Below are 26,344 nucleotides of genomic sequence, written 5' to 3'. Positions count from 1 at the left end.
CCCATAGGTTTTGAAGTGTCATATCTTTGTTGCATTTGCTTCTAGGTGTTTTTTAATTTCCTCTTTGATTTCTTAAGTGATCCATTGGTTGTTTGGTAACAGGTTGTTTAGTATCCACCTGTTTGTATTTTTTTTTTGCAGATTTTTTTCTTGTTGTTTATTTCTAGTCATATAACATTGTGGTCAGAAAAGATGCTTGGTATGATTTCAATTTTCTTAAAGTTGCTGAGGTTGGATTTGTAGCCCAGGATGTGATCAATCCTAGAGACTGTTCCATGTGCACTTGAGAAGAATGTTTATTCTGCTGCTTTCAGTGGAATGTCTTGTAAATATCTATTAAGTCCACCTGGTCTAATTCTTCATTTAGGGCCTGTGTTTCCTTATTGATTTTCTGTCTGGATGTATATAGAATTTCCATATACTAACAACAAAAGATCAGAAAGAAAAATTAGGGAAATAACCCCATTTACCATCACATCAAAAAGAATAAAATACTTAGGAATAAACCTACCTAAGGAGACAAAAGACCTGTACTCTGAAAACTATAAGACACTGATGAAAGAAATTAAAGATGACACAAACAGATGGAAAGACATACCATGTTCTTGGATTGGAAGAATCAGTATTATCAAAATGACTGTACTGCCCAAGGCAATCTACAGATTCAGTGCAATCCCTATTAAATTACCAAGGACATATTTCACAGAACTAGAACAAAATATTTTAAAGTTTTTTTGGAAGCACGAAAGACCCAAAATAACCAGAGCCATCCTGAGAAAGAAAAATGGAGCTGGAGGAATCAGGCTCCCTGACTTTAGACTATACTATAAAGCTACAGTCATCAAAACCATATGGTACTGGCACAAAGACAGAAATATAGATCAGTGGAACAGGATAGAAAACCCATAATTAAACCCATGCACCTACAGTCAAGTCATCTATGACAAAGGAGGCAAGAATATACAGTGGATAAAAGACAACCCTTTCAATAAGTGGTGCTGGGGAAACTTGACAGCCACATGTAAAAAATGAAATTAGAATACTCCCAAACACCAGACACAAAAATAAACCCCAAATGGATTAAAGACCTAAATATAAGACCAGAAACAATAAAACTCTTAGAGGAAAACTTAGGCCAAACACTCTCCTCCACAAACCAAAGCAATATCTTCTCAGATCCACCTCCTAGAATAATGACAGTAAAAACAAAAATAAACAAATGGGACTTAATTAAACTTAAAAGTTTCTGCACAGCAAAGAAAGCCCTAAACAAAATGAAGAGACAGCCCACAGAATGGGAGAAAATATTTGCAAATGAAGTGACTGACAAGGGATTAATCTCCAAAATTTATAAACACCTTCTGCAGCTCAATACCAAAAACCAAACAACTCCATCAAAAAAAGGGCAGAAGATCTAAACAGACAATTCTCCAAAGAAGACATACAGATGGCCAAAAAACATGTGAAAAGATGTTCAACATCACTCATTATTAGAGAAGTGCAAATCAAAACCACTATGAGGTACCACCTTACACTAGCCAGAATGGCCATCATCAAAAAATCTACAAACAGTAAATGCTGGAGAGGGTTTGGAGAAAAGGGAACCCTAGTACACTGTTGGTGGGAATGTAAATTGGTGCAACCACTGTTGCAAACAGTATGGAGATTCCTTAGAAAAATAAAAATAGAATTACCATTTGATCCATCAATCCCACTTCTGGGCATCTATCCAGGGACAACCGTAACTCAAAAAGATACACGTACTCCAGTGTTCATTGCAACACTATATACAATAGCCAAAACATGGAAACAACCTAAATGTCCATTGACAGAGGAGTGGATCAAGATGTGGTACATATACACAATGGAATATTACTCAGCCATTAAAAGGAAAGAAATAACAGCAACATGGTGGACCTAGAAATCATCATGCTAGGTGATGTCAGTCAGTGAGACACCAACATCAAATGCTATCACTTACATGTGGAATATAAAAAAATGATACAACAAACTTCTTTGTAGAACGGATACTGACTCATAGACCTTGAAAAACCTGTGGTTTCCAAATGCTAAAGGTTGGGGGGCAGGGAGGATGCACTGGGGGTTTTGGATGGAAATGCTATAAAATTTAGTTGCGATGATTGTTGTACAGCTATAAATGTAATAACATTCATTGAGTAATTTAAAAAAAATTAAAATATGTTAGAAAAGTCGAGATACCACTCATATGAAAATGTAGGTAGAATTAGATTTATAATTCAACAAGAGGACACCAGTGTATTTCTAAGGGAATATTAAAATCCAAGTATAATAATATGGTTGAAGTGATCCACAGCAAAAAAAGGAGCAAACCAAAGTTTATGATTTAATCAGGGGGTCGAGTTTATTGAAATTTAGGCTTAATAATTATTATTAATAACATTTAGGCCATAACAAAACTCTACTAGGTGAAAGTAAACAAGAGCATGCTCTTCCATACCCTTTATAAAAATCGGTTAAATTTTTGTTTAACAAGAGATATTTTCAGGGTTTTTTCAAAGGATAGCTTATGTCAGATATGAAACCAAGAATCCTTTATTTTTATTTTGTTTTAGCTTGAGAGGTTGTTTTGGAAGAGGATTAGGAGATCAGTCTCTCACAGGCCTTCCTTTTTGAGCCTGGAGAAGTGATTATGGAAGGAATGGAGGGAGTGGCCAAGGTGGTTAATAGAAGCCACCAAAGAGGAAGAAAGGAGAGGTAAAAAAGATGGATTTCAATGCTCTTTATTACAGTTTTTCCCCTATTCTTGCTGTAGCTCGGCAGCAATACTTTTCCTCCACTCTTTTTTCTAAGTGCCTTTAATTATTGGCCAAGCGCTAAAATAAAACCAGCCAAGGTGAATATTGCATCAAGAAACTAGGCTGTTAATAATGGAGTTTGTGTTTTGCCACAAGTCCCTGGTAGTATGAAATCAGTGTAAAGATCATGGCTTGCTGTGAGCAAGGGGAAAACAATAGCTTCCTGCCTCCTTTTCAGGAATCTGTTGGAAGGAAAATCCCAGTGCTTGTCTTGTGTAGCAGATATCATCCCTATGATGAGCACAAGGCTCTAGAAAAGTTTGAACAAATGAAAAGGACACTGGTACTAGAAGAAGCTTTGAGTATTAGTGTTTTTCCTTCCATATCTGATCTTATTCTGGCTGTTCTCCTCACTCTGGAAAGAAAGTTGGCATTTTCCCCTCTTAGCCTTCCCTGGGAAAGTTGAAGCCAGAGGTGAGGCTGGTTCTTCTCCATGAGAAGAGAGGTTAGAGAGCGGCTCAGAGCCAGAGCAGCTGAGAATTTGATTGGTTTCTTCTGCTGCCAAGTCTAGTCTGCTTCTGGTGCCCGCACAGACTTCAACAATGATAGCTGACATGGTCTGTTTCCTTCAGCATGTGCAATTTGCCCACCTGCATGGCAATCGCACAAGTCTAACCTTGGTCATGGTCTGATGCATTAACCAATAGGACTTGAAATTTATTTTATAAAATATAACGTGGTATGAACTTGGAAATTTTCTCTTTTCATTAAGTGCCTTTCTTTAAAAAATGGGCAGAATCCACAGGGAGATTCGAAGTTCTGTTTCTATCATTATTGTTCTGATTTACTAATAGATAATATTATTTAGTATAAATTCTTACCTCCTGAAAAATATGACTATTTCAGAAACCTCTATTTGCTCTTTTTAAAATTTTCTTCATGAATTTTATTACATTTATGGTTATAAATACTATAAAGTTGGGTTGTGATGATCATATTGGCTCTATATTAGATGTAAAGTGAATAGATTATGATTTCCTAGCAGTCCGAAAACCCTGACATGTGTACCCTTGTAATCTAGTGTGGAACCTGGCACTTATTGGAAGTTCAAAAAGTGTTTGTTCAGTTGGTGAGTGAGACAACAAAGGTTTCGCTGGGACTGAATTTCTGCCTATATAAGACAAAATCAAGCCCCTTTCTAAATGTCTTCATAGTGCAATGATATGAGAGAGAGAAATAGAGCTAAAGACAGAGAGACACTCATGATGGCCGGGCACTATAGGCTTAAATACAACTAAAGCCACATAGATAAAATTTTGCAAAGATGAAGTAATGCAATACCATAAACGTCTGTTGACCTGACTTAATATTGATAAAGAGCTTTGAATTTGAAAGAATAAAAAAAATTTTATGCCCCTCAGACTATCATTTTCAAATATTAATATCAAATGATGTATCAGTGGGGCTTTCTTCAGAGAAATTGAAATTGAAAGTTTAATTCAATATCATAGAGATATTGAATTAAAAAAGACCAAAATATTTTCAGCAAAGTGTTTTTTTCTGTTTATTTTCCTTTGTGTATATTGCCAACACTTCCTACACGTTTCAGTATCTTCTCAATATATTTTCTTTAAAATTAAATTTTTATGTCAGGTAAACTAGCAATTCCAATAATTTCAATTTACTCTTGGCATCTACCCTTATGGTAATTTCTATTCTTTTTTTCCTCTGAATAGGATGATTTCTAAGCCTGTTATGAAACTGTCATCCTTGGGGATTTTCCTTCACCTTTTTCTTTCCTACGTCTTTCTAAGTTAGATTATCTTTCTCCTAGAACTCATTTCTTTCTTTCTTTGTTCATTTTTTAAAGTTTTGTTAAAGTATTATTGAGTTACAATGTTGTGTTAATTTCTGTGATTCAGTTATACATCTACACATATCCATTCTTTTTCAGATTCTTTCTTTGGGTACTATTTTCTTTTTTTCCTTCAGAGAAGCTCCTCCCTTGATGTCATTAGATAAAAAAGATACATAATCAGAAAACACAGCTTTGTTTTCAGTATGCCTTTCCAGTCCACTAGGTGGTGGTTCTGAATGCCTGGTGCACAGTTGTTACTTTAGGGTATCTTAGCATCACCAACTCTCTAGTTTTTATCCACTTCAGCTTGAAGGATTTGCATTAATTTATCCCATAGGGCAGGTGTGCTAGTGATAAATTTTCTCAATTTTGTTTATCTGGCAATGTCTTAAATTGTCTTTTATTTTTGAAGGACAGTTTCACTGAATACAAAATTTCTTGGTTGCTGTTCTTTTCTCTTTCAGTACTTTAACAGTGTCATTCCACAGCCTCCTGATCTTCATGGTATCTGATGAAAAGTTAACTATTAAGCCTACTGAGTTTCCCTATGATTTACTGTTATGATAGGTTGTTGCTGGTATTAGTGTTGGTGTTGTTTCTGGTTTGTTTGTTTTAAAGTGACTTCCTGGATTAATTTTGTGAAGTCTGTCTTCTTTGTCATGTGTAGCCACTGAAGTCTCAACTGAGATAAATTAGTGGTCACTTAATGATTGGACAGATATTTACTTAAGTGCCTTGAATAAATAAATTTCTCACCCTTTGCTGATGGTTTCTGTGCATATGTTGGCACATGGCTTCAATGCTCCAACTATATACAATTTGCTTTAGTCTTTCCTTCCTGCTTGTTCAGAGCCTCAGAATCAGTCAGAGGTGAGAAATTAGGATCTTCTCAGACCTTTCCTGGTCATGCACAGAGCCCTGTACATGTATGTGTACAGCCTTCTAGATCCATAGGAATCTATCAGAGCTTTTCAGAGTATTATATGGATATTAGTTAGCTGCTTGTTTGCCCCATGTTGTATCACTATTTGGGGTAGCTGCAATGTTAAACGATTATCACTGGTTGTTTTTGACAAATACACACATGATGTGACTTCCCTTGCCTATGAGTCAGATCAAATAAAGACAAGCTTACTGAATGGAGCTTTGCCAGAGAGCTGTCAGCCAGGTCAAATAATGACAGTTCTCCAGGGATGGGATTTTTCTGGGAGTTTCACCTTGTTCTTCCTCCTTCAATAATTTTTAAGGCCTCTTGTTTATATGGCCATTGTTCCAAGGCTGCTGGTTTTCAAGGCTAATGTAGAGCTGGGGAAAGGATTATGGGATTAGGATAAGTTAAAATGCCACAAAGTTCAGTGTTTTTATTTATATCCAGCTTTGTTTTTCTGAAAAAAAAAAAATCCTCCTTAGGTTTTTGTAAGCCTTGGTTCATTTCTAGAGTCCTGAAAAAGTTAATTTTGATAATTTTTTCCAGTGTTCATGTTGCTTTTATGTAGAAATGGGGCTTGAGGGACTATTTTCCCATTATTCCAGGAGTGCTTTCTTTCCTTTTATGACTTCGTAATGAAACAAATTTCTTTACTATAGTTTTACTGAGAAATTTGCTAAGGAAAAAATGGTATGTGTTCATTCTACCACTTTAGTCCAGAATCTACATTTGTTTCATTATTCAGTAGCAGTGGATTGAAACATTTCTAGTAGTAGAATATCAGGTAGTAAGACACACCAGAAGGAAAGATATTCTTGGTTAAGGCCATCCTTCTTTTAAATCCCCATATGATCAGCAGTCTGCTTTGCTTCAGTCTAAAGCCAGATTCAGTGGTTATGTTTATATTTATGTTGTATATCCAACAGCATTCTGGACCTTCCTGAATTTGAAAGACAGCTTCTCAACAATGCAGATATCGTTTTCAAATCTTTATTGCTTTTTGTACAGTATGATGACATTAAGTTACATTTATGTTATTCTTGCCATTAATAAGAACCTCAGATTTTTCTAGCTCATAAGTTCTCTCCTTATGGTTATGAGTACATTAGCTTGAGCAATCAGGCTTATCCATATTTTTCAGATGGTAAACTTTGGCTCCGAGGAATTAAGGGACTGGCCACAAAACAACCACTTAGTATGCACCAAGGCTGGAAGTTGAATTCAGTCATTTATCTTAAAATTTTATTTTTTTAATTTTTATTATAGTTGATTTATGATGTTCTGTCAATTTCTGCTGTACAGCAAAGTGATATATTGAAATTTAGAAACTTCTTCACTATACCATCCAGCGTCCTCAACTCCAGGTACCATGAACTTTCAGATTGTCATTTAGTCCAAACTATCCAATGCTTAAAATACTTACATAACCTCCAATATTTCCTTAAGCACCTAGGATAAGGAGGATGAAGAGGTCAGTTCATAAATATTTCCAATAAAGTAATGCCTTATTAAGGAAGATCAGAGCCAGTTACCTTTTTTTTTTTTTTTTTTTTTGGTGGGGAGCAGGGTGTAGAAGGGAAAGTAAGACTCAACTTTAGCTCAATAACCTATTAAAAAATAACTCTGCCTGCAAGTTTGCAGATTTATATTTTTTCTAGTAATTTAACAAAAATTTATTAAGCACCTGTTATGTGTCCAGAGCTGTAAATAATACAAAGTCTCTGCAAAAGGAAGCGATGACATACACTTAAGAAGTGTATACATCTCATGACTAAAGTAACTTCTGTTTTGTTCAATATTGTGTGCCCAGATCCTCAGGACATGTCCAGATCCTGATACATAATGGGTGAGCAATAGATGTTTATATAATTAATTAATTAACATATGAAATAATCTTAGATATTTTTAAAGGTTATGAAAAAATAAAATGGAATAATGGATTATAGGGTCCTGGCACAGGGAGCTATATTGTATTAGATAGTTAGGAAAGATTTTCTGAGGAGAGAGAGTGGGCACCCTTATCATATGATTTTTAGAATAGTCATTGCTCACTTTTTTAATCCTATTTCAGAAACAACCACTGAGAAATTTCTGACTCAGAAATTCCATTGATACTTTCAAAGCACAAGGAACCCTGGAATGGCGTTTCTTATTCCCTGGAGAAGAATGGCAGGAATAAACACTAGACCGCATTGCAGATCCACTGCTAAGGTTTTCAATCACCATCAGCCAAGGACTATGTAGACGTTTCTTTTTCAACTATAAGCAGTAGGTTTGAGACTATTACTTCGTTCAGGTTAATTTTATATCAATTTCCTTAAGGAGCATAAGAGTGGCTTCCTGAGAGTGTATATTGATTAGTAAAACTTCAGGCATTATCATAATCCAGAATTTAGCCCTTAGAAAATAAGGTGATATAGATCCTTTAAATACATATCACCAGCATATTCCCCTTTCTTCTTTGGACATGGATACAGGACTGACTGGTGAAACACCAAAGATTTGATATATGCACTTTAATGGAAAGTGTGTGAACATAAGGTCAAGTCACACTGTTTGTGTGATCCATGGTAAGTTACTTCAGACTCACACACCCTAATGTTTCCGTTTTTATGATGGGCCTCATAAAACCTACCCACCTTGGCAGGTGTAAGCGTCAGGAACACAGTGTATAGAGAATATCAGAAACAGTAATGGTGATCAGTAAATGGTGGATATTAGTAGTATTGTTATTACTATGGATTCATCTTGAAGGTCATTTGTAAATTCTCTTCTGTCGTTTCTATGGACAAAGATATGAAGACATGATAAATAATTATCCACATCTAGCCCTTCAGCAAAATGAGACATCAACTGATTAGAAAAATGGAAGCCTTTTCTTTGATTACTGTAGGCAAAGTATGTGTAACCACTGTACTCTCATTTTCAGATATAATCCAGATTGTTACTGGTATACCAAGTGACTAATTAAGAGTCCATACGAGTGGTACATTAGAGTTTACTGAGATTTCTAATTCAGTTTTCTATAAAGCAGCCTGGCTACACAATGCTATGACATTGCAAGGTGCCTAATTGTACGTAAAAACATGCAAATTGTTGGAATTCTTACAATTTTCAAGAACCGTGTTTTTTTTCTGGTATGTTAGTAATGTTATCTTGAATTGATCAGGGTTTTCAATCATGACCCTTTCCTTGATTTTTTAAATGTAAATTATTGTTAATTTTTTTTTTATTTATTCTATTTATGATTATCCCTTCTGGGCCTAGTGATGAGTATTTACATATTTGGGCCTATTGCTTTCAATAATTAGATTTTTTTAAATACAGATTTTAGAGTGCATTTATGAATAACCCTACCATTTGTCTCAGATTGGGTTCCTCAGAGAGAGACCTTGAGAAAAGGTTTGTGTTAAAGTGATTTATCAGGACATGCTCCCAGGAAAAACAGGGAATGCAGAGTGGGACTATGAAGAGAAGGAGGTAATACAGTTTGGGCACACCCTTTCACACACTGACAAAGATCTCGTTTTTTCATCATCTCTGATTCCACAGGCATTTTGTGTTATTGTAGCTTTGAAAATAACTAGTACCTTATATATAACACACCAGCTTCCCTAGATAGTTAGAAGAACAGTTTTCAATGGCCTCTTTCTGATTTCCTTTGTGCCCAAAGCCAGAAACAGCATGAGGATTAGTACAGGTGAATGACACAAAAAAACACAGGACCAAAAACGTTTCTAAAATGCTGTGTTGGCAACATCAAAACATTAGCTAGTCTTTCAAACAATTGTCAGACTCCCAAACCTCTCCTGTCCACTTTTTGCTTTTCCAAATCGGAGTACTCCATTAATAAAAGGAATGATTTGAATCTTGGTAGTTTGCGTATATGGTGTGGTTGTCCTGGTCACATGCCAAGCTAGATAATTATATCTTCTCTTCCTCAAATCCCCTGTTGCTTATTTGCCAAGTGGCATTCTTCGTTCCTTTTTAACCAACTGGTCCCAGGCACCACTGTGAGGTGGTAAACAGCTGGAGGGAGCTACTCCGGAGATGGTTGTGCATCGATGATAGGTGTGCCTATCCCATACAATTTGTCTCTCAACTTGTTCAGTTTTTAAAACACTTGGCATCCTTCAGGAATAAAAGCCCAGAGAAGGGGAAAATCCTATTATTACTCCTATAACCTCAGTAGATTTGAAGCACTGCTCTAATTAGAATGGAGGTAACACTAACAATTAAAAAGTGGCATAGACCAGTGCAGAGAGGGTGATTAAAGGAGAGGAGTTTCTCAGTATCAAGTACTTCACTGATGGCCTGTAACAACATTAACCTTAAGTTTTCGAATGCCAAGGGATCACGTGTCTCTAGTGTTAAGCATTTCTATGTTTAGAACGAGGGGCACTGAGATACTAACCAAATATCTCTAATTGTTTACTTAAAAGAAAATGTGTAGGAGCATAACATAGAAATCATCTTGCTTTGTGTGAAGAAAACTTCACTGTAAGTGGAAATAACAGAGTCTAGACAAACATGTTTCACAGGAAACACATTCTGATTGGGCTCCTCCATTGCAGTTCCTCTTTAGAAGAGTCCCTTACTTTACAAAGAATTCAATGTCCCATTTTCTAAGGAAAAAAAAAAAAACATCATTTTCTCTTGTAATGTTCTGGTTTATGTTTATGCCTCATTCCTGCTCCAACAGTACTTTAGGAACACTGGTTTTCCTAAAATAAATTCAGTAAATTTGGTTGAGAGACTGAAGAGAAAATATTTGAATTTCAGAAGAAAATACTTGACTTCAGAGGAAAAGTATTTAAATTTGCTTCTAACATAAATCACTGCAGAAAAAGAAAATAAAATAAAGTCCCTTTTTTCTTTGTAGCAAGAGAAATGGTAGGGAAATAATTTCAGACTCTTATTTATTGTTGTTAGAGAAATTGAACCTGTTCTTCAGACAACTCCTGGTAGTGACAGCCTCTCTGGGATCCTAAGGAAGCCTGGAGAAGACAGAAACCATTGGCTCACAGACCCTTATGGATCATATGCCCTTTTGGTACCCATTAGTGTTATGGGAGCAAGGACTCTGAGGTCTGTATCAATTAAAGGTGTAATCATTTCTCCAAACTTAACTTTTCTATTTGATGTCTATCTCTTCAATCACCAACCAACTTGCCTCTCTCCCCTACATGACCAATATCCCATAATAAATAATTGAGGCTATTCATGAGAAAATGGAAAGAGGGCAAGTCTGCATTATTCTGTGGGGGAATCCCTCTCATGTTTGCTTCCGATACTCAACACTGCTAGAGGCATCTGGATATTGCCTACTCTCGGTATACAAGTTGCCCAAATATTAGTTTCTTTGCTGATCCCTAGCCCAGTTCCAAGACAGAATGCCTCGGGGGTGGGGGGTCTTCACTTTTCCTGGAGAAGGTAGAGATGATGTTAGAAAAGGCTTGGAGCCAAGAAAGCAGTAGGGCGCCACGAAGGGCCAAACGCAGATTTTGGAAACCTCCCTTCCTTAATTTGGTTTCGATGTAAAACCTCATACTTACAGTTGAGTATAAAGACATACCTACAGTTATTTCTAGTTTGTGAATGAGGAAACCAAGACTCATAAAAATTAAGTAACTTGCTCAAGTTCACCCAGCTGGCAAATGTTGGCATCAGGACAAAACCCAGATCTCTCTGACCTCAAATGACATGCCCTGCCCAAATTCTGTGCTGCAAAAAACCCGAACGGATGTAACCTTATTATCAAATGAGTTTTGCTGATGCAGATTGCATTTTGTTAGAAGCCAAAGTGGATGAAATGTTTCATCATGTGTGTCCTGAGGGAGTGCGTGACACAAAGCATTTCAGGATTCACTCTCTAAGACCTGATTACTCACCACCTTATAGTATGTCTGAAAGAGGAAATCTTCTCTGCTCTCCTTCTTGACTCCCTGTTCTCTTTGTCTTCTTATAATTTCTAAAATATATCCAGGTTTACCTTTAATCTGTATATATTAACCATAATAATTTATTCATTTTTAAACATAGATTTTGTCCTCCTTCCTTTGCGTTGTCTGCAAATACATGCAGGTATCCCTTTCATGTCTTGATAGGCTTTAGTGGACTCTGCTGAGCCAAAATGCATACTCATATCAGATGTTTAGGGGTGGGCATGGAATTATGGTTATTTCGGGCAAATTTTTGTCATTATAAGTGGAAAGCTTAATGACTGCGTTTCTAGGCTAACCCTCCTACTTTACAAATGAGGAAAGGAAGACCTCCAAAGTTAGTAATTTGTTCCAGTGCCCATGATGGTTAGTGACAAATCCAGACCCAAGACTCTCAGTTCTAAATCTTCGATTCTCACTATTCTGTGATTAACCAGTTCTCTGTGTAATGTGTTTCTAAAGTAGTCTTTATTTATACAATATGTGCAAAGCCAAGGTTAAGCAGGTAAATCCACTACACCATAGCATTTTGATGGCAGAATAATGTCTGATTTTTTTTCAATCCCCAGAATTTACCTTAGTGCTTAGCATGGACAAACACTCAAAGATATGTATACTGGAGAAACAAATGATCAAGGCAAGCTCTTCCTCAAACAGTTAAAAAATTAGAGTATGCTTTTCTTAAAATGTATTTTTAAAAATATGTCCTTTATAAAGTTATTTGATAAATGCTTAATGAAAATAAAATGGTCTCACTTTAAACACTATTTCAAATTCAGTTACACTGAATGTATTAAGAAGGTTCGTTATTTACAGATATTTGGTGATGATAAAAATCTTGAGTAAACCTTGTTAAGACTTATCTGTGGCAAAATCTGTAATTTTTCTGATGTTAAAAGGAACCCAAGTTTATTCTAAAAATCAAAGAACAAACAGAAGTTCAAGTGGGTTGCAAACTTGGCAAAAACATATTCTACCAAGAAAAAAGAATTCAGCCTCAAAATCTGTTACTGTGCATGCATCTTCTGGTTTTTCCTTTTGTAAGAACGAAGTCCAGAAAAAAAGAATCATAATATCACATAGAGCAATGAAGTATACTTTGCAAGACAAAAGATATTAAAACTGCTTGTTTGAAATTAATCCAGCCATATAACTCCTTTTGAAAAGTCAATTTAATAAGGCTGCCATATGACCACAGTCATGCTTTAAGTTTTTAGCGTGCAACCATGTTCTGAGCACTACCATTGATCCATTTGCCATGAATAATTTGGTGCTACCAGGTAGAAATAAGTTCTTCTAATATACTTCTGTTTGCATTTTACTGTTTATAGATCCATGATTGTCTTCTTCCTTTGTTATGATGCTTCCCTTTACCGTCATGAATAGCACAAAGATATATACAAGAGCTTCATTTGATTTTTCCCCCCTGTATTATGTATTTGGGATTTTTCTTCTAAATAGTTTTTAGCATTTGAATACAAATAGTTTACATATTTCAGTGAAACAGTGCTTTAAAGGAGGAATTCAGGGCTGCTGGAGTCTCAGAAAAAGGGACTTGGGGTTTTTTTTGGGGGGGAGGGTATGGCCATACACACAGCATATGGAAGTTTCTAGGCTAGGGATTGAATCTAAGCCACAGCTGCAACCTACACTGCAGCCATGCCAATGCCAGATAGTTTAATACAATGCACTGGGCCAGGGATCAAACCCATGCCTCCACGGCAACCGAAGTCACTGCAGTCAGATTCTTAACCCACTATGCCACAGTGGGAACTCCAAAGGGACTTAACTGTGTTCAAAGACTCTTGTTATAAGGCTGATTATTCTTTACAAGGGCTATTGATATCCTCATAGTTCATTCTTAGAATATTAGATTGTGAACTTCTACAGAGAAGAGCCACAATCTTATTCACCATTGTATCCTCTGAATCTAGAACATTGCCTAACTCACAGTAAGCACTCAATAGATAAATATTTGTGAAATGAGTAAATAAATACAGCAAGCTTTTTTTCTAGAGGGTGGCTAGTCACTGGCTTTAAGATTATTTTGTTTCTTAGAAGGCTTGCCTGGTGAATTATGTGTTTCTAAAACATATTGAAAAAAGATGTTCTGGGGTATTTCTTATTGCTATCAAATTAAATTAAAATACATTTTTAGCATTTTTTGTTACCATCTATTTTACCCATAACCTGTGCCTTGTCAACTAGACAAGTTCCTCAGATGTTGGACTGTGTCTTTCAACTCCCTCCATTGTTCATCCAGTGCCTGGCACAAAGTAGCCAATCAGTAAATGGTTGTTAAATAAAGAATGAGAATATATAAAGTAATTTTTACCAGAATTTAAAATGATCTGCAAGCAATAAAAAAATAACATTGATAGTGCAAAAAAAAAAAAGTGACATGGAAGACATTCTTTAGAGAAACATCAAAATTAACAGGACAAAGAAATGAAAAGGATTAAACATGACAGATATGGACAGCAGTGTCTCAATCCTCTGTCCTTCTTTCCTCCAAGCTTGGGTGGATTGAGGTCCCTAAAAACCCAAGTCTCCTTTTTATTAAAAAGGAGATTGATTAGAATTAAAATACAAAGATTCAGTACTATGAAAATACAAGATTAGTCATGTCAAGGCATTTTTAGTTGCCTGGTTGATTGAACTGGATGTTTCACTCAGAAAAGCAATAGTATATTCAAAAGAGTTTCACTGAAGAGAGGTTTGAAAAGGAACTGTTGGAGTTCCTCTCATGGCTCTGTGGTTAACAAATCTGACTAGTATCCATGAGGATGTGGGTTCAATCCCTGGCCTTACTCAGTGGCTTGGGGATCCAGTGTTACCATGAGCTGTGGTGTAGGTCACAGACATGGCTTGGATCCCTCATTGCTGTGGCTGTGGTGTAGGCTGGCAGCTACAGTTCTGGTTCAACCTCTAGCCTGGGAACCTCCATATGTTGTGGGTGCAACCCTAAAAAGACAAAAAAAAAGAAAAAAAAAAAGGAAAGCAAAGGAACTATTTACTGAAGTGGACTGGATTCAAGGAACCAATAAGAGTTGAGGAAGCACCCCTAGGTTAGCCATAGAGGAAAGCCATGATCACTCCTAGGTCTGAAAAAAACAGTGGGAAAGAATCATGTTACTGAAGCCTGATAAAAGAGGAAACCTCGAAAAGAAAATGCTTTACCTGGAGTTCTCACCATAAAGGAGTAGAGGCATTTTCAAATAGTACCCTGAAGGAGGTGGGGGTAAATAAGAGCTCAAAGTTCTTTCTCCTGCCCCTCAATTTCTGCTGGTTCAACAAAGGGAAAGACCTAAAGGTCATTAAAAATTTTTAACCACATTTATTTGGAAGATGTGGTATATATACACAATGGAATACTACTCAGCCATAAAAAAGGATGACATCATGCCATTTGCAGCAACATGGATGGAACTAGAGAATCTCATGCTGAGTGAAATGAGCCAGAAAGACAAAGACAAATACCATATGATATCACTTATAACTGGAATCTAATATCCAGCACAAATGAACATCTCCTCAGAAAAGAAAATCATGGACTTGGAGAAGAGACTTGTGGTTGCCTGATGGGAGGGGGAGGGAGTGGGAGGGATAGGGAGCTTGGGCTTATCAGACACAACCTAGAATAGATTTATAAGGAGATCCTGCTGAATAGCATTGAGAACTATGTCTAGATACTCATGTCGCAACAGAAGAAAGGGTGGGGGAAAAAAACTGTAACTGCAATGTATACATCTAAGGATGACCTGACCCCCTTGCTGTACAGTGGGAAAATAATAAAAAACAAACAAACAAAAAAAAAAACTCTTAGCACAATAAAAAAAAAAATTTTTAACCACATTTAATATGAAGAAACACAGAAAAGTTAAAATAGATGGGCAAAAATATACCAAAAAGTATGCTAATGTACACAAAAATAAAACAGAAATTACAACATTATTATTATTAGAGTAGAATTAAAGAAAAAAGTACATACAAAAAATATATGAAATAAGGTCAAAGCTATAACAAGAGGCAGAGACATAGTCTTTTCTTTTTAGAGACTGTAGAATGAAAACAAATTATTTGTTTGACTAATAACATTAGAAAATAAGAAAAATACTTCCATTACCTCAAAAAGTAGGAATCCCAAAATATCAATAACTACTGAAGAAATTAAAAGTTGTCAAAGAATTTCATCTTTTAACATGCCCCATGCTCAGTGGTTTTATGGCTGAGCACTTTTCAAGGTTTAAGAAAGTGACACTTCCTAAGCTTTCTAAGCTGCTTGTGATCACAGAAAAGAAAAAAAGAAAGAAACCTATCAAGTTATTTTTTATACAAGTAGCATATTGATGGTAACAAAATCTATAAAAGAAATTCATGTGCTTACAAATGCACACATGTGAACACATGCAAATTGTAAGGAATTTTTGATAAAAAATTCATAGTATATTATGTGAAAAGCAGAATATATATTGTGGATGTTATGATTTTTATTTTACAAAACATGCTCTGCTCCATGCTGGTCAGACCTTGTCTCAACCACTGAATCGAGACCTGGGTGCCCAGTTTTGCAGCAAATGTTATTAATACGCACTTATTCAAAATGGCCTGGAGACCCTCCTTTGTGACGGCTGCTTTAAGGGGGCTGGGGAGATTTTAAGCTGAGGAGACAGACCTGGAGCGTATGAGAGAGCTGTCCAGAGGAAAATGGGTTAGACACTTTCTGGATTATTCCACGGAGGAAACTATGACCAATAAATAGCAAGTGCTAAAGTAGACTTGCTCAATATAAAGAGGCATTTTCTAAAAGACATGATATGTGCTGACTACACAGGACTAGGTCTCTCTCACCCCAAGTGGGCAAGCGCCACCTAGATGACCATCTGTAAGGAATGTCCTGGTAGGGATTTCTGCACTAGATGGTGGGTGGCACCATCCTAGTTTCCAACCTCAGGGACCTCCTGGCCCACAGAGAGGTTTTGTTTGTTCTGCACATTAATTTTTAAATGCCCTCGAGGGGAGCACACACTCTGGAGTCCAGACCATCCACACTACCCCCTATTGTCTTGAATCCTGCTGCTTCACATGCCTGTGCTGCCTGCCCAGCTCCTAAGGGCATTCAGGTTTGCCTAATCTGCAACGTCCAGTCCAGTTCGAAGGTAATTTCCCCCTGAGGCTCAGCTTCTTCACGGAGCTGTCACTGAATTGTCTACCACTGGGCGATGGAAGAGAGAAGAGCTCAGCAAAGAGACAGGTAAAGTAGACTAGATCAGTAAAGATGGAAACCCCAAACAGCCTAAGGCTGAACCATTCCTTTTGCTCTGCACAGGTCCAGCATGCCACACACCCCTCAAGACTCCTTTTCTCCCCCCCCAACCCCCATTGATGTTTCAATCCTGTAGACTTTTTACCTGAGCATCTAGGAACTCAGACTACATTAAGTGTAAAACTTTCCACTTAGGTGACTTTTCTACTACTTTAAGCCATTTCAGAGACTCAGCAGAGCCCTGCCTCCCCTGTGCTGTGGTTGGTGTAATGCTGCCACCTGGTGATCATTTGGACAAAGTGCCTGAGGCACCGTCTCCTCCCAGGCAGAAATATTTCACACTTAAGAGATGGCGAAGCTGTTCTTCTGCCCAGGGCAGAGTCTGTCTAATTCAGAGGGTGAAAATCTTAATTCTGTGAGGACAGTCCTGTGCTGGAAAAGGTGACTTCTAAAAAACATTAATATTAATAGTGATACTCATTAGTGATCTGTAATAATATTAATAATGATTGAGTTCTGATAAATAATGATACTGAGATGATATTCTGCAGTAAAAAAAAGTATGTATAATCACATCATATTTTACATGTGCATAAATTCTTGATGCATATATTCTTGGATATTAGCCTCTTTGTATAACCCCACAGGCAGTTTTTATTAGCATATTTATTCTTTGCCCCATGAGGAAACAGCCTCGGGAAGTATAAGTGGCATGCCCAAGACCACACAGCTAGTAAGTAGGAGAGTCGGAATCTTAACCCAGTAACTCTGGCTCCAGATTTTCCAGATGACTCAGTTGTTGGGCCAAACTGGATCATAGTAGGATGCACTGTAGAGAAATTAGCCTCCTGGAGCTGTGGAATTGCAGAATGGGGGAAGCAACAGCCTAACAATCTCACAAGGGGTTGGTGGTGGTTTGGAGCAGGCTCCACCCAGTAGGGGAGGATCAGAATAATAAAAGGGAAAAGGACTGGTAGGGGTAAATCAAGGCCCCAGTCCAGTGGAGTAAGAAAGAGCTGTGGCCCCTCGGGCATACTGAGTGTCTAGGGAAAATCCCAATGGAGGTGATGAGGCTTCCAAAGTTCTACCCGGTCTTGGCGCCAGGGTTTCAGGAACTGGGTTGGGCTGGCCTGGGGGTGGGGGTGTTAATCCATTACTCTTGCCAGAGGCCATGCCCTTCCTCAAGTTACGTATTAGGTGTGACAGCTTAGGAGTTATAAACTGGCACTACTGTAATTGTCTATTTGCTTAATCATCTGTCACAGCCATCCTGGACTAGGCAATTTCCCATCTTTTAAATCATGTAATTCTTACAACCCTGAGAGAATATTTAGAATTTGCAAAGACAGTTTTGAGATGTTTATCATCTAGTTGCCAAAAAGGTGATTTATAGCCAGGAAAGATTTTTAACCTCCTGAAGAAACAAACATCTGTAAATAGGACCACATTTCCTTGATGACTTGCTCAAAATGATTCAAATGCATGTCTTTGACTTCTAAAACACAAGATAAATAAGCCTCTACTCCTGAGAGAAGTATGCCCATTTTCACCATTTGGTCTCGCCTTCAAATAGAAGCTCTCAAAATCTGGTTTCTCCACAAATTCACTTAAATAAGTTTCAGAAGTTATTTTTGTTAATTTTGGGGGTTTGTGCTTTATGCAACTACATTCAACTAAAAGTAACAGTTATAAATATATCCTTTTTATATATTTTTTAAAATTAGACAGCTTAGTTGCTTTATTTTGACTATAAAAATTTTAAAAGAAAATATGTATTTTGTGCCTTCCATATGAGTGTAATTTTGACCTTAGTAGAGAATGTTTCATCTTGAAAAATATATCCCTTGTAGAGAAAATTTCTCTCTACTTTTTAGGAACCCTTTATGTTTGTGGTTGTTTTTTTTTTCATTTGGACCAGACTGACATGAACCAACCAGGATACGGACAAATGGGCTGTAACCTATCGTTTTGTTCTACTGCTCTAATGTGTAATTTCATCCCAGTATTTGGAAGAAAGGAAACGTATCTGGAATCTAATATACAGCCCAGTGGACCTTTCCACAGAAGAGAAAATCATGGACATGGAGAACAGACTTGTGGTTGCCAAATGGGGGGGAGTGGGATGGACTGGGAATTTGAGGCTGATAGATGCAAACTCTCACCTTTGGAATGGATAAGCAATGAGATCCTGCTGGTATAGCGATGGGAACTATATCTAGTCATTTATGATGGAGCATGATAATGTGAGAAAAAAGAATGTATATATGTATGTGTGACTGGGTCACCTTGCTGTGTAGTAGAAAATTGACAGAACACTGTAAACCAGCTATAATGGGAAAAAAAATGAAAATCATTAAATTACCAAAAAAAAAAGGAAAGGGAATAGGAACCATTTTATATGAAGCTTATATTCTGTAATAGTAATTGCTTAGACATTACCTGGAAAGTTTAAAGAAGGATGGTGTACTAGGCCTAGGAGTCCTTCACAGCTTGCGGCACGAATCTTGCACTAAAACATATTAGAAAAAGCTAGAGGTTGCGAATTCCGTTCTGTCTGTCTTTCAACAAGAATCAGCCTCTTGTGAAATATCTTTGGGTTTCCTGATGTTTAGGGAGCATGAGGCTGGGGACTGAGGGTGGAAGTCAGTCCTGGCTTGCTCTCTCCTCTCCACGGCTCTGTCTACGGCAGAGGGACGTGGAGGCTGAGTAGAAACACTGTGGTGGGTGGGCATCTGAAGACAGAAGGGGAACTTGGAGCAGGAGGTTTGTGTGGGAAGTTCTTGTGGACGGGCTTCCCACTCCGCAGGGTTATGCAGTGGAGAGTCACCCGCCGAAGTGGACAGAACCCTTCGTGTAGCACTGAAAAAATGCTTGAAATTCTGCACTGAGCTTTTGAAAGGTTTCTGCTATAATCATCCTTTATATTGTACCCACAGTTGATATAAGGAGGAAAATAGCTGATTCTTTTCCCCAACCTCTAAACGGATCTGAAGAGTTTTAATATTGGCAAAGTTAATTATAACAAAGCAGTGAAGTATTAAATATTACACAATATTGTATATGTGAAATATTACACAGGTAAATTTCTTATAATAAACATACAGTGAGTATATGCCATTTCTTTGACAAGGAAACAAGTAGTCTATTACCCAGTTAAAGACTACAAAAATTACACATCTTAGTTAAAACAAAATCTCGCAGGTATTTCCTTCTACACACCATTTTATAACAGATGTTTGGTTTTCTTGGCTTAGTAATTTTGTTTAAATGGTCAATTATATTTTTAATAGATTTAGAAATTTTTAAAATATTTACAACTTCCCCCAGTTTTGTTTTGTTTTTTTAATTTTCAGCTTTGAAGATGTTCCTTCACCGTCTTCTTGTTTGGATTATTTCCAGCAAGGACTCTGTTGCCTCCCTTATCTTCGTTCCCTCTGTGTGTAATGCGTCTTTTTTCTCTGGCTAAGTTTAAGAGTTTTGTCATTATCTTTGGTGTTGGACAATTTCATCTTGATGTGCTTTGGTATAGTTTTCTTCATATTTCTTATATTAGGGATTTGTTGAACTTCTGCTTGTGCGAAAAGGAGGCTGTATTCCAACCATGCTCTTCGCAAAAGATGTACTATTCTAACCTATACTTAGAATAAGCTTCCTATTCTAGCTTTTTCTAGCTACACTAAGGTGTAGCCAGAAGCACTCCTCATTACAGCAGTGTAAATCCTACAATTTAATCTTTAGCAGGTATGACCCTCTAGTAACCACCCATTCCCCAGCCCCATTGATATAATATTTACATAAGAAGTTGCAGGTAGGAGTTCCCGTCGTGGCGCAGTGGTTAACGAATCTGACTAGGAACCATGAGGTTTTGGGTTCAATCCCTGGCCTTGCTCAGTGGGTTAAGGATCCGGTGTTGCCATGAGCTATGGTGTAGGTTGCTGATGCGGCTGGGATCCCAAGTTGCTGTGGCTCTGGTGTAGGCCCCTGGCTACGGCTCCAATTAGACCCCTAGCCTGGGAATCTCCATATGCTGTGAGAGTGGCCCTAGAAAAGGCAAAAAGACCAAAAAAAAAAAAAAGAAGAAGTTGCAGGTAGACTTAGAATTTCAAGATGCTAATGTTTGCAGAGTTATTACCTGCCCAAACTTATCACTGTTCTTTCTCTGCCCCTTCCAGCCTCTCACCACAGCAGTAGTGACAGCAGTAGTCTGAAACAAGAGTGGAGAGTTGTAGTCATGTACTTACAGTCCAGATGAACCTAGGAAGGGGTTCTTATCCAACATTTAGTCAAAAGAAAAAGAATGCATGTGTTTTTGTCAGCTTGGGCTGCTATAACAGATACCATGGATTGAATGGTTCATAGATAGCAGAAGCTTATTCCTCACAGTTCTGGAGGCTGGCAGCCCAAGATCAAGGCGCTGGCAGATGTGGTGTCTGCTGAGGACCCGCTTCCTGATTCATAGACGGTCATCCTCTCGCTGTGTCCTCACATGGGGGAAGGAGCAAGGGAGCCCTCTGGGGTTTCTTTTATAAGGGCACTAGTCCCCTTAATGAGACCTCTGCCCTTATCACGTGATCACTTCCCTAAGGCTCCCCTTCCTGATACCATGATTTTAGGGGTTACAATTCCAACATACGAATTGGTGGGAAGGAGGCATAACATTCAGTCGACTGCAATACATATACACAGATATATAAATTTTGGTGTTTATTATCGTTAGTGTGGCATTTAAGGCATATGCATTTCTTTCTGGATTGTCTTCTCTTCAGTAAAGATGCATCTCACAGTCAGATTGCTATTTAGTCTTAAGAGCCATTCATTCCTTTTCCTTTGTTTCGAGTTTTATTCCTTGTTTCAGGAAACCAGTGACACAGTTTTACATAGACCCTCTAAAAAGTCCTTGGCATTCCCTCATCCATTTATACTTCCAGGCAGTGGACCTCTATTGAGGACCTATCCCGTGTCGGGCACAGAGAGCATTGGAACCGCAGTCCTGCTGGCAGCCTGCTTTCACTCTTTATTCCTTTCTGCAGGTGCCATGGTGAACCGAGCAAACAGCTGCCAGTCTGACAGCAGTGGGTTCCTGGAGGAGCCACCAGAACCACCACCCCTGCAGGTAGAGGGGCCACTTGAGGATGGCACTAGGAAGGAAGGCATGTGTTGCTGCTGTTGGAAAGTGCAGCCAGTGCTTAGAAGACACATGCCACAGTCACCCAAGAACAGGGGATGGGACTTTGGGGTCACACTGGACAAGTGCACCTAGCTCAGCGTTTCTTTCCTTTTTACATTCTTTGGATTTTTCTAAAGAAGGAAGCCGAGGAGTTCCCACTTGCGGCACAGCAGGTTAATGATCTGGCTTGTCTCTATAGAGGCGCCAGTTCCATCCTCGGCCCCACGCAGTGGGTTAAGGGTCCAGTGTTGCTGCAGCTGTGGTGTAGGTCACAGCAGCTCCATCTGGGATTTGATTCCTGGCCTGGGAACTTGATCCCTGGCCTGGAGACTTCCATATGCCTTTCCCGCAGGTGCAGCAGAAAAAGAAAAAAAAATTTAATTTAAAAAATAAATAAAATAATAAAGGAATGACTGAATGAATAAAAGAAGGAAGCTGAGCTTCATTGGAAGAAGGTCCCAGGTAAAGTGGTAAACTCACATAAACCTGAGTTAGTAACGCTTACCTTCTGATTCCTAAGTCAAGGATAATGATAAGGAAAAAAGTAAAGCAAAAAAAACCATTTCTTAAACCTAGTGCCTCCTCCAGTTTCCTGACACACTCACCTTTATTTGGGTTTCCTCCGCAGATGCCTCCCTTGTCAAGCAGCCAGAGTCCTGGGGAGAGTGGATATAGAAAGCCAAGGGATCAGAGCCACAGCTCAGGGTCTTCCCAGGACTGCCAGCAAGAGTCAGATGAGTCGGATTCCAGGAGTAGTATGGTGAGCACATCTTTTTCAAGTCAAGACTGGAGTGTTTTGGAAGAAAAAGCCTCAACCTCTGTGGTGGAGAAAGGGTCTCAGTTTGAGGCCATGGAAGGGCCCCCCGGGCAGCTGTCCCAAGATCTGGCTCTTGACAAGACCCCCCCTGGGGGAGAACTCCCACGGAAAGACAGCCAGCAGCAGCAGCCCCAAGCTGAGTGTGAGACTGTCGTAGGCACAGACCCCTCCAAAGGTGATTGTCCTCGGGGTCTTACCGTGGCGCACATCGCGGAAGTGAAGGATGACCCTCTGAGGCCTGGGCGAGCTGGGGACGTGGAAGTGTGTGTGCAAACTCACCCCTGCGGGTCTCAGAGACCACCTGGGATTTCTCCTCCTCAAGACAAGTTCCTTCGTGTTGACTCTGAGGCCCCAAGAGGAGTGGAAAGCAGTCCACTCTGTCCTGGCACTAACCCCTTACTAATGCACAAAGATGTCCCACAGCATGTGCCCAGGCACCTGGAGGTCATGCCCTCTGCAGTCAGCTGTGTTCACCTATCGGAAGAGTCCGTTCCCCATCTGGGTAAAGTGGTTGGAGATGTTCCCCAGGCAAGGCCAAGGTGTCGTGCTTTGGGTCAAATACCACTGAGGGCAGAATCTGAGATGGGACGCCTTCCTCCAAATGCTGACTTCAACGCCGTTAGCTCCAAGTCTGTGACCGTCCAAATGCCCTCCAGTCTGGCCTCGGCTGCTCAGAACGCTGTGGTTTCGGGAATGGATTCTAGAGGAGCAACCGTAGAATGCACTAAGTGTGACCCTGTCACGGCCGCAGAACCAGGACTGGGGACAGAAGCAAGACAGTTCAGCGATGTTTCTGTTCAGACTTACGCATGTGAGTCTAGGCTCTGGCATTGCTGTTCAGCTCCAAGTAAGAAGGCTCAGCCCCTCACCAAGTCTGTCTCTCTAGACACGGGCTTCCCGGGTCTCTACTCAGTGGGCACCTGCCCTGCTGTACCTGCCCACTGTTGTGTCTGCTACCATCACCATCTGCACTGCCACCCAGAGAGGCAAAGCCCCAGCTCTGTGTCTTCAGCCTATAGGCATTGCTCATGCTCACACAAGCATCCGGAAGCCCAGTTCACGAGGCGGTTGGAAGTCCTTCAGGACACGACAGCAAGGGAGCTGTATTCTGTAAGTATTCACCTCTGCAAAAATACGAAAGCAGATGTAGCAACATCATCCAGAGCATGTTCCGCCTTCCTCTCTTCCAAATGTCAGCTCTGGAGACATACCTTTCCTTTTCAAATCATGAGTAATATTTGTAGGGTGCTTTACTGTTTACAATGTATTCTTGCAAATTTCTTCTCATTTGATACTTCCAATCACCTTGTGAAGGGAGGAAGGCAAATTTTATTGTTAACCCCCATTTTACAGAGGAATATAGAACAATACATTCACATGTGAGGTCTGACACGTAAATGTATCTCTACCGCCTCTTCAGTTCAGTCTAACTGAAAATTAAATTCACTTCGCCATGCAGTCTAACATAAGCCATGTCATCTCTCTGATCCTAGTTCCTGTTTTGTAAGAGGGAAACTATTCATGTCAGTGACACAGGATTGTTTTAGGATTTAAACGAGAGAAATCTTGTAAGGCAGTCGGCACAGTTGCCTAGCACATAGAAAACCCTAGAAAATGCTAATTGTGTGGGTTTTTACTCTTATTATAAATTTTTATTACTATGCTGTTATTGTTCAGATCTTAAATATAGAGCTTCTCAAAGGAGAATGGACGGGAACTATAATTTACTAAGTGCTTACTGTTTGGTGCCTTCTGTGTTACTTTCCATCCTTTTAATTCCACAAATACTTACCGAGCATCTATGCTAAGCACTTTAATTATGCTATGTCAAATAACCCTCATTTTCACCCATGCCATAAATATTTATTGAGTCCCTAATACATGTCAAGTCCTTCCTCTTTTATAGATGAGGAAACAAGAACTGAGAGAGTTTAAGGAATAGTCCGTCTTCCTGAAACTATTAAGTACTAAGTGGAGATTCAGATTCAAATTTAGTTGTCACCAAATTCTTGGACAATACACTTCAAAGATGTGTCCAACTTTAAAATATCTAAATCTATGTAAGTGTAATAGTAACATGAGAAAGTGAGTATTTGAAAAGGCAAATTTCTACATGGTCCTTCAACACAGAGACATCTGTATGAATGTAATATAAACATGCAAAGTGGTTGTATGAAAGATAAAATAACTCACTACATTTTTTTCAAATTGCAAGACTCCCAGGCATTTGTAATATTTTGGAATGAATCGTTGATGAGGATTGAACTAGTCAAAGAAGGCACTGAAGTCAATCCTAGGTGTAAGTTCACTGGGGTAAAAGAACAAAGGCTAATGTATAGCTGGGGTCTTTGGGAGAATAAGATGAAGAGAATAGTAGCATCATCATCATTGATGCTAACGGAGAGATTTTAAATGCTGTAAGGCAATGGTTTTCAAGTGGGGATAACTCGCCCCCACCCCAGTGACCTGTGGCAATGTTTGGAGGCATTTCTGGTTGTCACAACTAGGGTGGGTGCTACTGGCATTTAGTGGACAGAGATCAGGGATGATGCTAAACATCCCACAATACGCAGGACAGCCCCTCACAACAAAGAATTTTCTGGCCCCAAATGTCAACAATGTCAAGGTTGAAAAACTCAGCTCTCAGAGAACAGACATTTGCTTAACCATGTAGTACATGGAGGAAAATGTTAGGGGTAAAACACAGCTAGAGAAGGTGACATTTTAAGAGGTTTCAGGGAGAAAATATTAAATCCTACAGTTAGGTACTCCAGTTTCCATGATAAAAACCAGATTGTTGATATTGATGACATATCATGAAAAAAATATTTTTCTAATTTACGTTTTTAAGGTACATTTGACAGGGATGTATAAATTAACCCATATTTGGTTTTCTATTTTGTTTAAAATAATAAAGTATAAAAAATCAAAACTGTGTTTAAAACTTTATAAGCAAAGGTCCTTCTAGACATACCCGACGTCATTCTTTCAGTGTAAATATGGCAGATATTTGTTCCATAATAAGACTTTCTCTATTTTCTGTTCATATCACCACTCTTAAAAAGCAATATAAATCACTTATTGACTGTGATGAGAAGAGAAATAACATGTACCCATGAGCTAAGCAGTTGGAAGTCTATTCCATCAAATTTGGGGGGGGGGTGCTGTTACTTAATGTATTGATGTTATAAATTAAGCATCTATGGCAACAGCTATATACTGATACTCAATTAGCCTAACATTTATTCAGTTATATGACCACAAATGAAAAAAAAAAAGGGTAAATCAGTCTTCTGTGGCACAAACAAGGCAATCCTGGCTAATGAGGTTATTTGGCATGGTTGAGGCGACTGTGACAAATCAATGCAGATAAAGAAGACACCAGGCTCTAGAGTGGCTCAGTCGTACAAAGGATGGACCTGACTACAGTTATCAGGCAGATTTCTAGTGCATCAGGCAAACCATGGCATCCGGAGAGCACAGTTGACCAACTAGTACAGTCCAGTAAAACTATTAATATGAAAGGTATGAAAGAGAAGGCATAAGGGGTTGTAATGTATTGGAGTGTCCTTATGAATTTATAGGAACG

At 38.7% G+C, this 26,344-nt stretch overlaps 1 protein-coding gene across 7 annotated transcripts in view; it reads left to right on the top strand.

The window, feature by feature from the left end:
• CCDC129 (coiled-coil domain containing 129) overlaps nucleotides 1-26,344 on the top strand; it is a 276,989-nt gene that overhangs the window by 227,322 nt on the left and 23,323 nt on the right. For all 7 annotated transcript variants that reach the window (XM_021079202.1, XM_021079201.1, XM_021079203.1 and 4 more), the window contains 2 exons: nucleotides 21,802-21,884; nucleotides 22,567-23,865. In XM_021079202.1, the coding sequence (XP_020934861.1) occupies nucleotides 21,802-21,884; nucleotides 22,567-23,865 (1,382 nt within the window). The remainder of the gene's footprint in view (nucleotides 1-21,801; nucleotides 21,885-22,566; nucleotides 23,866-26,344) is intronic.

Source organism: Sus scrofa, chromosome 18 (assembly GCF_000003025.6).
Source record: "Sus scrofa isolate TJ Tabasco breed Duroc chromosome 18, Sscrofa11.1, whole genome shotgun sequence".
Lineage (NCBI taxonomy): Eukaryota > Metazoa > Chordata > Mammalia > Artiodactyla > Suidae > Sus > Sus scrofa.
Note: the sequence above shows the minus strand (reverse complement) of the source record. Positions and strands in the feature narration are given on the sequence as shown.